General features: G+C 26.7%; 1 protein-coding gene across 1 annotated transcript; it reads left to right on the plus strand.

Annotated features, from left to right (window-relative positions):
* The first annotated feature begins 5,950 nt into the window (after nucleotides 1–5,950).
* LOC112603479 lies at nucleotides 5,951–14,019 on the plus strand. Its single transcript, XM_025352050.1, has 5 exons — nucleotides 5,951–6,165; nucleotides 8,609–8,815; nucleotides 13,042–13,199; nucleotides 13,296–13,602; nucleotides 13,682–14,019. Exons 1-5 carry the CDS (start codon nucleotides 6,069–6,071, stop codon nucleotides 13,723–13,725), a joined length of 813 nt encoding a protein of 270 aa, XP_025207835.1. The 5' UTR covers nucleotides 5,951–6,068; the 3' UTR covers nucleotides 13,726–14,019.
* The last annotated feature ends 190 nt before the right edge of the window (nucleotides 14,020–14,209 follow it).

The raw sequence follows: 14,209 nt of genomic DNA on the forward strand, positions 1-14,209 counted from the left end.
TAGTATCAAATGCAAAACTTACGATTTAGGAAATGGTTAATAGGTATATTTTTTCAATTCAATAATTTTAGTTAAGTACTATGATATATCTATTTACATTGTCAATTTAGGTTTTAGATTATTTTAGCCTATTGTAAATTTGTAGGTAAGCTAAAAAATTCAAAAATTGATCACTGTAATATTTTTTTACAAACATTTAAATTTAGTACTTCGACGAAAAATATTCATCTAACTACAATTTGAAAATTAAATACAATAGGTTCTTTATCAATTTTAACTATTTACTTTTAAACCTATTAACAAAAAAAAAATTTTACAGAAATATTTTTTATCAGCATTTGAAGTTCCTTCAAATTTTAATAACATTATGTCATATTCATCCACAAAATAATTATACCTATCAGCTATCACAAAAAACAGCTTTTAATATTTTAATATAATTAAAAAATGAATTATTGTAAATACTTGATATTTTCATCAGATGTTTAAATAATAATTTTCTATATTATATTAAATAGTTTTTATAATATTTTAATTCTTTATTTTAGAGTAATTATATAGATATTTTTGATTTTTCGTTAGATTTCTGTGTGGAACAACAATTTAATTTTAAAATGTTTTTTTCTTGTAAATACATCGTATTTGTATAGTGTATGTGCGGGCCGGGAAGTTCAATAATAGGCCGTGCGCCCGGTCACCTATAATTACTTCGTGCGCTACACACATCGGCCGACTTAAGTTGATGTGTATAGCACTCAATAGAAAGTGGACAGGTTCGGCGAGCAAATCCTGTGAGTGCTAGTGTATTTGTGTATGTGTGTAATCTTAAAACTAGTGGACAAATAGGTTAATATAATAATAAAGGTAACTCAATTTATGCAGTAGGTGAAAAAATGTTTCATTTAATAATATATAAAAAACAAAAATTTAATAGTAATAGGTAATTACGGCCCTTTTGGCCCAACAAAACAAATTTATAATAATAATATAATATATTAAGTTGCCGGTTCGGCACAACCAGTATAATAATGATAATTATAAATAATAATGAAAAGTGCAAATATATAACAATCACATTAACCAAAAAATACAAATAATAAATATGATTGTTGCACAGCTCTTATAGCTGAACAGAATAAATTTAATAATAATATGTGGCCCTTTTGGCTTAATAATATAAAAATCACACAATGTAACTATTAGAGCTACGATATAAATATTACAGTAATAAAATAATATAATAATAAAAACTCACAATTTGTGGAGCGCAGACTGGCCAGCTGGTCCTAAATATGGTTATATAAAAAATAATTGTTTCACACACACAAACAAAAATAATTCAAAAATACAAAAAAATATATCAATTTATTGTTACATTGCCCGAGTCTCCCTAAGTTTTCACTATTAGCGTACATTCAGGCGCGGATCCAAGGGGGGAGGGGCAAGGAGCCATGGCCTCCCCCCGTAGACTCTGGTGAATTTTCTATTATATCTATTTTCGACAACCGATAAAATGCATTGTTTTGCTGATAGCGTTAGTGTCAGTGTTTCAGTGTTTGATTTAGATATAATTTTGCCAACTTTTATTCATAATAAAGAAGTTTTTATAACCAAAAAGAAATCCAAAATAAAATTAACAATATGATGGCACAGTTTTGTGAAATGTACGGTACATTTAACGTATATATATATATATATATATATATAAACTAAATGTAGTGATTCACACCTATAAATGTAATAAACTAATACAAAAAAATACGTGTAACGATTAGCGCCTACAAGGCTACAACCAATATAAAGTAATGATATAAAACGTGACGATTCGCGCCTACACCAAAAAATATAATAATATTTGCGATGGACTTATTCAGGACGACGGATGGTCCGGATGGAACAAGACAAAAATTGCGGCGGCCGTGTTAATCTACGCGCACCGACGAGCCGGCGGCAGCAGATAACGCGCCGATACCTGATTTACATATTATTATATAATTCACAAAACACAAAATATAATTAAAACAAAAATAAATATAAATATAACGGCTGGTGCGCGGGGCGGTGGTAAACTCTCCCGATTTTATGGTAAACTCTCCCGATTTTTAAAAATAGTAAACTCTCCCGGGTCAAAATTATGTTTACCTGAAGTAAATGTGTAAACTCTCCAGGGTCAACTTTATAGTGAGTCGTTCCATTCGCATTTAAATTCATATTTCTCAAGTACTCATCCATCTTTATTTATATTCATTAATGCTCTAATGGATTTTCAAATTGAAACATATGTTAAAATTCAAAGTTGCAATAAATTAAATAAATCGAATAAAAATATTTATACAAAAAATATATCCCAAAAAATATTAGATTATAAAGAAAAAAAAATAGATTCCCTAACTTTTTTAAATCTGTATGTTCTTATTATCAAAAACAATGATTTTAACATTTTTACGTATATTTTGTATTTGTAACTTATATTATTATTATTGACTATTTTTAAAAGAAACTTAAATATATATTGGATTTTTTGAAATTTTATTTTTTATTGTATTTTGACTATAATATCATGTTCACAGCAGCTAAAGACATTAATTTATATTGTTATTATTACTATTATTATTATTATATATGATTGACTATTTTTAAACGTAACTTAAATGTATATTAAATTTATTTTATGATTTTTACTAGACCCGGGAGAGTTTACATGTTTCCGTTAGGTAGTACAGGAATAAATCCGGGAGAGTTTACACGTTTCCGTCAGGAAGTACTGGAGTAGACCCGGGAGAGTGTATCAGCGGGAGAGTTTACAATCGCCCGGTACGCGTGAGTGTGTGTGTGTTGGTCGGCGGCGAGATGTATAATATAATAATGTTTGTGGAATTTCGGGCCGCTACAGTGTATACTATACTATACACAATAAATAGGCAATATGAAATCTTTCGAATTTCAACTTTGAACGTGGTTTTGGATAGCAAATAATATATAGTTTACATCTATTTTATGTTAGAATTTTGACAAAATTCGTTAAAATCTCAAAAATTAAAAATTATATTGTAAGCAGATTCGTAAATATTTTTCTATTAATACCTAAGGGCTAAAACTTAAAATTTCATTTTCTTTATAACTTTTGCAATTTAAAATAAAAAAGTGTCTATCGGAAGGCCAAAATTATCTGTTATAACAAATTGAAGTTCAAATTTGAATAATATTGGATACCTGTACCTATACCTAATTACTACAAAATATTTGTAAATTATATATTGATTCATGATTATTATAAAATTAAATATTAATATGTTATATTTTTAAAAAAATCTTTTTTTTTAAATTTTAATTAGGTACTTTAGCAAGCCGGTTAATAAATGATCGCGGGCCATACTTGGTCACCACTGGTTTAGAACTATGTATTTTGTGTTTATTATTTTTTTTTTTTTTTTACAAAAAAACGAAATTTAATAGTTTAAAATGTTTATCTTGTAATTACCGTCGCATTTCTATGTGTGTGTCACCAATGCATTACTCTGGCCATCTACACAAGTCACTAATATAATAGAAATATAATAGTAGGTTCAGCTCGATAAGGGCGTATACCCAAGAAATAATGAATATATAAACTAAGTCATTTACGATTTAATATAAATTTAATTTCCATAAAAGAATATCGAACACATTTTTGAAAATTCGATATCAAGTTTGTTATCATCCTTCATTGTATTACGATGTTCACAGGACAGCATATATATTGTATTTTTTTTATACAAAACTCGATTTAATCATTTAAAATTTCTGTCTCAAATTAATGTTGTATTTCTAATAAGTGTATTACGTATACCCGTATGCATTAAAACTTTGATTTTGTATCATTTTATTTCATTTTTTAATGTAATTAATAATTATACATATCTAATCAACAGCGTATTATTAATATCAAATAGTTTTTAATAATAAGAAAAATAAATATTTTGAGTAAATCTTCGGCTAAAATAAAATTTAAATATTTATACATATTCAGAAAAGTATAAACTTAGCAATGTATAGCCTACAAAATGTTCGCAATTATTTGTTTTTTGGCTAAAAACAAAATTCGTTGATAAGCGACATTTGTTCGCAATCGTGTTATAAAAAAGCTGGTAAATGTTTGAAATTGTGTTGCACCCGTACCTACAATGTCATATATATATAAATACCAAGTTGAATCAAATTTATGTAAACAATTTCATATTAAATAATTACTGCAAATTTCATTTTATTTAACATGAAAAATAATTTTTTTCAAGAAATAAAATTGTAATATTTTTAATCTTTCAAAAATAGCTTTATTTTGTACGGAGAAAAATGCAACAAGGTATACTTTTATACGGCTGTGTTAAACTAAGAAATAAGAACTATATAAATATAATACCTGTGTTTATAATTTATAAGCTCATAATCTTTTGTTGTGACTGGTAGCAAAAAATACTACTAAAAAGTTAGTTAAACAATACGATACAAATGTTCAGCATGTTAATGTCCACTTTATTAGCCATTGTTATATTTGTTTACTGCTCTGCGTTACAAATTATAATTTAATCGTATTTTACACACTAATTGTCAATATGTGTAGGGCTTAATTCAGTAGGAATACATTTGTTTTAAGTATATCTACAAAAATTGTATGAATCTGATTACATAGCTCGTCGAATTGTAACAATTGTAACACTATAGGTAGACAATATTAATAATAATTTTTGTCACTTAAAGATATTTTTACTACATATAAAGATATAGATTGTTATAAATAGAATGCGGATTTCTATGTAATTGTATATTTTTTTCCCTTTTCATTTTTTGAATTTTTGTCAGTTATCTTCACAAATCATAACAATTTGAAGCTAATGCTGAATTTATTTTGTATATTTCTGCATATTTAATTGTTATTGCATATTTTTACAAAGTAATGTATTGTATATTAAAACAAAAATTTTTAAAAAAAAATTGTGTAAAATAACATTTTGTCAAGAAGAAGTATTAAAAATAATTTTGTTGGCATTAAATAATAACCAGAGCGTGGATTTATATGTAATCGCTTAATATTTTCTTTTTCACTTTTTAAAATTTTTTTTAGTTATCTTCACGAATCATAATAATTTGAATCTAATAGTGAAATATATCTGTATATTTTTACAAAATTCAAAATATATTGCATATTAAAACGAAATTTTTTTACATACTTAGTTTATTTAAATAATTAATTATTGTAAGTTGTTTAATTTGTGTGAATTTTATATAAATAAAAAAAAAATTTGTTGCATATTTGTTGCACATTTTTATGATTTTTACTGCATATTATATGGCATATTTCGATACTTTTTAGTGCATAAAAATCCGTGCTCTAGTTATATATTATTAATGCTATTCATGTATAAGCATTAAGCATATAAATATACATAATACATTATTATGTATTTATGCGATAAAAATATGTGTGATGGTTAGGGCTAAGAATTAAGATGTAATTGACTTCTATCGAAACTTTTTCAGTGAACTTTGAATATGGTATGAGAAGTCGAGAATTTTTGATGAAAATATTCAAGTATCTACGTAACTAGTGTAAGCCTATTGTAATATCTTTGTCCTTGTATACTTATTAGTCAATTAAAAAAATAATAATAATATAATAAAATAGATTATTGACTAGGTACCACTGAAACCTAATCTACTACAAAACATAATTAAAAGTTTATAAATATACCGTAAGAAAATAACTTTTTATATTATTTTTTATATTTTCACACTTGTAAAGCGCTTAACAGTAACGTTCATTGTTTGACGTATAGCGCCCCTCGTTCATGTATACGCACATTCTACATGCTTTCGATGCACAGCAGGTGTTTGGGCCACCATACGATCACCAATGCTTTTAAGGTTGGAATGTTGAGCGTGGCTAGACATCAGTAAGATAAGAGCACCCATTCATTTGATATTTCACTCTTTGCGTTGTGTGCTACAGCGTTCTGTTGACTTTATTTTGTCCGATTAAATTAATTTTTTTTTTCAGTTTTTATTAATTTTCTTGTTAGCCCCATAATACGATGGAATATATAATACGAATTTTAATTTTACTTGTCATCACAATCTCCAGGATAGTATCATCGAATAACAATGGTTTGAATACAGGCAACCGACAAAGTCAGTATATAGATATTATTTAATTTTTGTTTTTGTTTATAATTACCGAGATCGGTATCATTCGTATTTATTTAGTATTTTAAAATTTTAGTTCACTCATATATTATGATTTTAATAATAATAATGTTAATATAATAATATACAGCCGTACAGAGGATATTAGTAGGACTAGATAATTACTTTTAAATTAAGGTGAATATGATTTTATGTTAAAAATTATTGAATGTTATTTATTGTATTTAAATAACTCTTAAAGTGTATTGTATATAATTTATCATTGTAAAGAATATCATCTGTTTTACTAAGTCAGTACTTAGAGTACCTAAATACAAATAGGAAAAAAATGCCTTAATATATTATACAAGTCATAATAATATTGAGTATGGATGTTAAATTGGAATTCAATGATAAATCATTGTAACGAGGAAAAACAAATCTAAGTGGAGGCCTTTTTTATCAGCTTATATTTCTAAAGATATAATATTATTATTTTAATAAGTTATTAATTTATCTATTACTGAACAGACAGAAATCCTACGAAATATATTTCTGTAATATAAATTATCATTATGTATAACCTAACCAGGAACGAAGGAAAGAGCCGAAAGGTAATACTATAGTATATTTTAACAATGTTATAACAATAGCAAGGTCAGACTTGATTCGCTCCCATCCACCACGATGGTAACAAAAAATTATATTATTATTATTGTGTGTTGCTATTGCAACGGAATATTTTTTGTGTATGTGTGTAGGTGAGAGAGAAAGAATGAGTGAATGTTTGTGATCGTGGTGATTCGTTGAGAAAAAGACTTAAAGGAATTTTGACGTCAGAGAATGCTAGGATGATGTAAAGTGATTATGAAGCCTAAAGGTTATTACTCATTAATAATGTATTGCCTATTTTTTTTAACAATATATATCTATTATATGCAATATACATACGCGACCTTGCTACCGTAAGTTGATTCATATTAGGGTGAACAGATGATATTTTATAATTCTAAGATAATACTATATAATTTATAATATACGTTACCTAAATTAGTGTTTCCCAACTTATAGGTTGAAAAATACTTTTTAAGGGTCAGTGTTTGTAAAATAATAACACTTAAGAGAAAAAAATGATTTAAATTAAATAATTACCTTTATATTTATGTATTTAACAGAATAATTTTCATTATTCAATACATTGCAATTTGCATTATAACAAAATTAAATAGTAAAATTATATATTAAAATATAATTATTAATATTATTATATTATGGCATATTTGATTATTTTTCGTAGTGGATTACCCAACCAACAAAATGTAAATTTGTTCGTTTCTAAAACAAAAAGTTTGGAAAGCACTACGCTGCATCTAAACTATCTATTTTTTTAGTTGCAAGACATCCCCCTTTCACGATGAAGGTCGTTACTCGCATTCTTTCGTGCCAGACTTTTCAAACCAAAGTAGGTTATACATAATTTATAAACATTACTGCTGTGATCTAATAGGAACATCGGACGAGTCTCGAAGATTGTTTTTTTATGGTTCAATATGTAAATAGCAGGACTGAATTCATTTAAATATATGTGGATATTATTATAGCTGGTAGTCTCACTAATCCGGACTAGATGAGACTTTATCCGGATTAAACAGAAAGACTTTTCCAATTTACTATAAATATTTTTCATTCCTAACTCTTGCGTGATTTTTGTTAATGATTCACCAGCATCAATACGAAATAAATCTAGGGGCTTTTGTTCCATTGTTCAATCACTTTATTATGATTAACCGAAGTTGTCATTTTAGTTGTATTTATAATAAGCGGTGGATAAAATAAACGTTTACATTAAACGGTCTACACGAATACACAATCACCACTAAACGAAACAACGAATGAACCAAGTAATTGAAATAAGAAACGATAATAATATCAAAATAGATAAAATATGTAATCGAAACGATAAAATCTTAATCAACTACATACATGGGTACTTCCCGAATGATTCCAATTTCGTAGAGATGCCTATAATTTTGCTATAAATACATATGCGTACAATGTGTACATACACTTGAACCCAAGTTATTACGTACAAAAATACCTATATGAAATATATGCATCCAAGTACTATTAAATTTATCTTAAATTCGCCTATAAACTATGTAATATGTCAAATATGTATTTAAAATTTTCATTTTTATATTTTTTAAATATAGTTCAGATTTTTTACTTGGTTATAAAGCAAAATATATATAGTAACTTCTACAATTTCCAAATACTTTGGCTATATAATCTACTCATTGAGCATTGTGAAGATATAGGATAGAGTTTATAAGTTATGACATTTTTTCACCTAGACAAAACTAAGTATATGCACGTGAAATAGTATACAAATAACATAAAGTTGTATGTGCTTATATCGTAAAGTGGTATTTGTTTTCCCGTGTTACAGATAATGGGAGACGCAGTGATCGATTTTGTCCACCAATGGGATACAAGGAAAAATATGAAGTAGCTTTTGTAGATAATGCGTTGCTGATGTACGGATGCGCCTATCTGGATCACGATTGGCAACTGAGCGATGTGCCATTGTTTCATTTGTGGCTTGAACGTCCCGAGGAACCAAGCATCATACCCATGTATTGCAGGAATACAAGTAGTATGTATAGCAAATCATTTTTGATAAGATTTAGTGAGGGAAAATAGTGTTAGATGCACTGAGCTCATGGATTTAAAAAGCTGTTCATTGTTCTAGGAAAATTCTCCCTCAAAAATCAAAATGTATAAATTATATTATATTTCTTGTATAAACTGTAATGAACTTCATGCTCACAATTCTATCAACTTTTAATGTCACCTTGAGTTGTATCGATTCGATTTCTAAATCGTGACAGTTTTCGAATAAAGTACAGTAAATCCTTGTTTAACGTTATTTGACCATTACGTCATTGAAGTTTAGTCCTATTGTGTTTCGTTTAACTCTGAACCGGTTTCAGTATAACACGTCGTTTTAATACACATGTTGATAAATACATTAGATTGTTGTTATATTTACATGTTTGTATACAATTTAATTTTGTCGACCTTTCTCAAATAATACTATTACCGATTTTATTGATATGCCTATTATACGTAGGTACTATTTTTATTTATTATAGGTAATAAGTAATAACTAATATACTAGCTATATAATACGTAGTATGTACACATATGACATATCACATATATTTGGTATTTGTTTTAATTTTATCGATATCAGTAAAGTTGTTGGGTGATACTTGTTGTCCACAATGTAATTTTCGTAAACAACGAGTACGGAGTAGGCAGTGGCGGAACTAAGGGGGGGAATCCGGGGATTGATCCCCGGGCGTAAAATATTGGTGGGCGTAATTTTTTGTGGGCCTTTATTTAATGCTTATTGTTAGAAGTTATAAAATTATTTTTATTTCTCATAATTTGTTTATGATATAATAATAGCCACATTTAAAAGAATGAAAAATATTAAATAAAATCATACACAGCGTAAAATAATCATCATTCTATTATTAATTATTATTTATTAAAGCACGTATAGCTGCGCAATCGGCGTACATCGACGGCACATATTACATGTAGAGACAGACAAATAATAAAAATTAAATATAAACATATATTTTAAATAATAAGTATGAACGTTATCGACTATCGTCGACAAACAACGACGACACTGACAAAAATAGTACAAAATTAATTTCCAGTGATAAACGCATTATTCTGTCATTTTTTATTTATATTTTGTATGTAATTTTACTGTGTTGTCGTTTTTGTGCATATTTTTTAATATTGTAATATTATATTAATAATCCGGATTCGTCAATTTGGTCATCGATCTAGAGATTTAGACATCTATTTAACGGTAAGATTATGAATAAATTCGTATAAGTATACGTGTACTGGTATATATAGGTTCTATAATTATTAAGATTCTGTGTTAAACTAGGTGCATGTATTGATATTTTATGCTGTGTTTACATTAAAATTACTTATGCCTACACAATAACTTTTATAAGCGTATCAAACAACGTACGATATATTACATCTGTAGGTATATTAAAAATTATGTTAATATTGTATAATATTATGCATTATAATATTTACCAAGATGTTTATACATTTGTTTATGTTTAAAAAAAAATATTTGGTTTTGGTTTTTATTTTTACTTTTATAAATTATTGAATTTAATTAAATTTTTTATTGGTCTTAATTGTGTACCTTTATAAAAATAAGAGATTTTATATTTCACCAAAAGGTCTATTATAATCGAGGCGTATAGAACTAAAACAACAAAAGAATTTTTATACAAAACAGTCAATAATTAAAATTTGATTATTTTCAACATTTTTTTCTTATAAAATCTATTCTATGGACAATAAGAAACTCATTTTTTATATATTAATCATACATCTTTTAGCAACTTGTATTTTTATGTAAGAATTATTTGAATGAACAATTTTTTAAATTAAAAGGTTCTTTCATTGAATTAAACAAGTTTATTATTAATAAATTTAATAGTTAGCAAATAGCAATGTAAAAATCAGAATAACTTTTATTTAGTTTAATTATTGTAACACAAGCAATAACATGATTCTATGAGTAAGAACTAGTTCGATATTTTTAACTTTGTTAGTTAACATTAATATGTGTTTAAAAGTCAATAAGAATGTAGTACGTTTGTAATTTTAATTCCAGTTATTAGAAAACAATCGTAGGGAAAGATATTTTAGTCCTAGTCTATGATTGGGCGTAATTTTAATATTTTCCCCGGGTGTAAAAATTCTTAGTTCCGCCTCTGGGAGTAGGTACATATGCATTTTTTATTACATAGGTAATTATAAAATAATTCATTGTAATTAATTGGTAGAAATATAATATTAAAATTAATTGTGTGTAAAAACTAAAGTGTTTCACTTAACGTTTTATTTTCTGGAAACTGAACATCGAAGTTAAATGAGGACTTACTTAACTATACTATTATAATAATTGATACACAGAATAGAATTTTATATTTATATATTATATGTTAATGACTGTGATTCTGTTTCAAGTGTACGTCTTACTTTGTCTGTAATATGACATATTGTCATCGTTGTATAATAAAATATAGTTAAAAGCGAACGGTTTGAAGAATCCGCCTCGTATGTATTGGTTGTCCAGTGTCCTCTTAATTTCCTTCTTCGTATACAGAGTTATATTTATTTAATATTTAAATAGTATATATAATGTATTTGTCGCGGTAACTGTGATAGCACTAAGTTTGTCCACTTTATCCTTATAATACCTTATAATAGAAATAACGTAAAATAAGCTTAAGAACAATAAAAAGCCAAAAAGCTTCAAAAAATATATACGAATAATTATTAGGTATTTTAAAGAAAAAAATTATTTTCATCATTAGATTTTTTCTTGAATACGCATACCGATTTTGTACTCATATACACAGTTTTATTTTTTCTGTTGGTTAAAATACAAATTACGTAGAAATTAAAAAAAAATAAAGCATAATTATTAATAAAATTAGTGTTTATAAAATACATATTTTATCGTGAATATCCGCAATCAATGAATATTGACGTATTGATTAAACTTGTACTCTTTAATCTTTATGAATATTTAAGTACTAGGAAATATCAACATATCGTACTTAGCAATATTGATGAATATTGGTAATGTTGATTCTGTTTTATTTAAACATAACCTTGAGATAACGGAAGTTAATTTAACAACATGCACTATGCAGTAATAATATTATATAGCTGGTATACCACATTTTACTGTATTGGATATTATGCAAGTTAATAATCTTGATAAGATATTCTATTACTAAGATAATAAAGGTCTCGCTCGTCCTCGCTATTGAGTATTGTCATTCTTTGCAATTATACACGTAATACCTATACAAATACCGTATTCGTAAAAATAACTCAACGCTTGTTTTACACACCAAGAATTATTTTTCAATATTTAAAGATCAATAAATTATTATGTATTAAGAGGACAAAATAAAAATAATTTAAATGAATAATACATATAATTGTATTCAATAATAATAATTCATTGATTATATTAAATGCGTTATATTTTATATATTATTTCAAGTCTACCTATAATGTCCTATATTATACATATATTATGTCAACATTAACTAAAATTATGATGTGAATGTGAACATTCATTAGTAAATGTCCACATTTTTTAATTTTTCAACATTCACCAATTCTGACATAATATATGCTGTTAACCAAAATATAAATATAGGTACACATAAATAATATTTTATTTTATCACGGTATAATTTCTTATATAACTATAAATTTTTCCTTTAATTGACATTTGCATGCGCAGATCTTGCTAGCTATTGATTAACATTTTTTGTTTACTTAGTCTGTGTTAATTACTATGTATTATATTTTTATTCTTAAAGATAGTTTATTAATTACAGTCATAATTCAAGATAAAAGAGTTCCTAAAATTTGCATAGCAATGCATAATATAGATACCTAGGTATTAAATTAATATAAAAAATTAGCCCTCAATACAGCCTATTCTACAACGCTTGAGTGCACGTCAAAGTCGATTAAGACTTTAGGTACTTACATTATCATTTATACTTATTTAAGTACTGTTGCTCATACATATTCGTATAAAATATAATTCTTCCATAATATAAAATCCCTATGCTAATAAGTAGGTACCTACTTACATAATATGATATACATGCAAACTTACGTAAACATGCTCTCACAATAGCACTAAACTTGACTCGTGTCAACATATAAATGGTTTCTGAGCAAAAATATTCTTTATTTTATACGAGTTCTCTTGTATTTTTTCTGTTTCTTTATCAGATATGAACCACTACATTTTTGATTGCTTGTCCAATGATGATCCTATAATTGAGGAAGAGGTTTCCAAAGGCTTTCATTATATGTCGCTATTTGAATATACACAAAACACATATAGCCAGCAAATCAATAACATAAACAAGCTATCATACAGATGTGCAGTGAGTATACTGTGTACTTACTCATATTTATTTAAAATACTATTAGTTACGATTCATTGATTTCACTACGTCTGTCTTTTTCCGTGTGACCCATAGGTGTACGTCGTTGATGAATATGAAAATTATGGGGTTGAAGTAATCCGGATGGCACTTAGCAAGGGAAAAGCAGAGCATTTTAATGTAAGACAGTGCGAAGATCTATCGAATATTCTGACAAATAGAGATCTAGTACCCGAGTCCGCGACGCAAGAAAATTGGCCCGAAGGAGCTATGTATGTATTTGTAATGGGAGATCTTCAGCCCAAAAGACGTAAAACTACAACTACCACAACTACTACAACTACTACAACAACTACAAGAAAACCACCCTTAACATTTTTAGAATTTTTAGCTATGATACCGGGTGAGCTCCCTTAGAAAAAAATATAAATTAATATAACTACTGTGTAGGGCCTAACTTAGTAAGAATAAATTTGTTTTAGTGTCTACAAACAATTTTCTAAATCTGATCACAGTGCTCGTCTAACCATAACGACTTTAACACTATACATGGGATAATATTAATAATAATTTTTGTCACTTGATTTTTTTTTTTTACTACATGCAGAGTGTTATGTTTTATGTATTCTGATACCATTGATGTGAGTATACAAGCATACAATATTATAATACATTATTATACATTTATAATTTAGGCGTTAAAAATAAATGTAACTATGAGAACTAATAGAATTAAGATATAATTGACTTCTATTGAAATGGACTTCGAATAGGGTACGAGAAATAAGAATTTTTTATGAAAATATTCAAGTATCTAATGTAAGCCTATTATAATATCTTTGTCCTTGTACTTATTAGTCAAATAATAAATGAAAATATATACGTAACTATGAACTTCACTGTATATTCACTGTTTATTGTTTATTTCAACTTTCTACCGTTAATAGAAATTATAGTAAATGGAAATAAGTAGGCACTTTACTAAAAATTAGTCTATATACTTATATAGA

The sequence above is a fragment of the Melanaphis sacchari genome, unplaced genomic scaffold (assembly GCF_002803265.2).
Source record: "Melanaphis sacchari strain LSU unplaced genomic scaffold, SCAv2.0 Contig109_pilon_pilon, whole genome shotgun sequence".
Classification (NCBI taxonomy): domain Eukaryota; kingdom Metazoa; phylum Arthropoda; class Insecta; order Hemiptera; family Aphididae; genus Melanaphis; species Melanaphis sacchari.

Coding starts and splice junctions, on each gene's coding strand:
- LOC112603479 (XM_025352050.1), top strand. CDS start 6,069: ATGGAATATATAATACGAATTTTAATTTTACTTGTCATCACAATCTCC. Junction 6,166..8,608: donor GAATACAGGCAACCGACAAA/GTCAGTATATAG, acceptor CCCGTGTTACAG/ATAATGGGAGACGCAGTGAT. Junction 13,200..13,295: donor AGCTATCATACAGATGTGCA/GTGAGTATACTG, acceptor TGTGACCCATAG/GTGTACGTCGTTGATGAATA.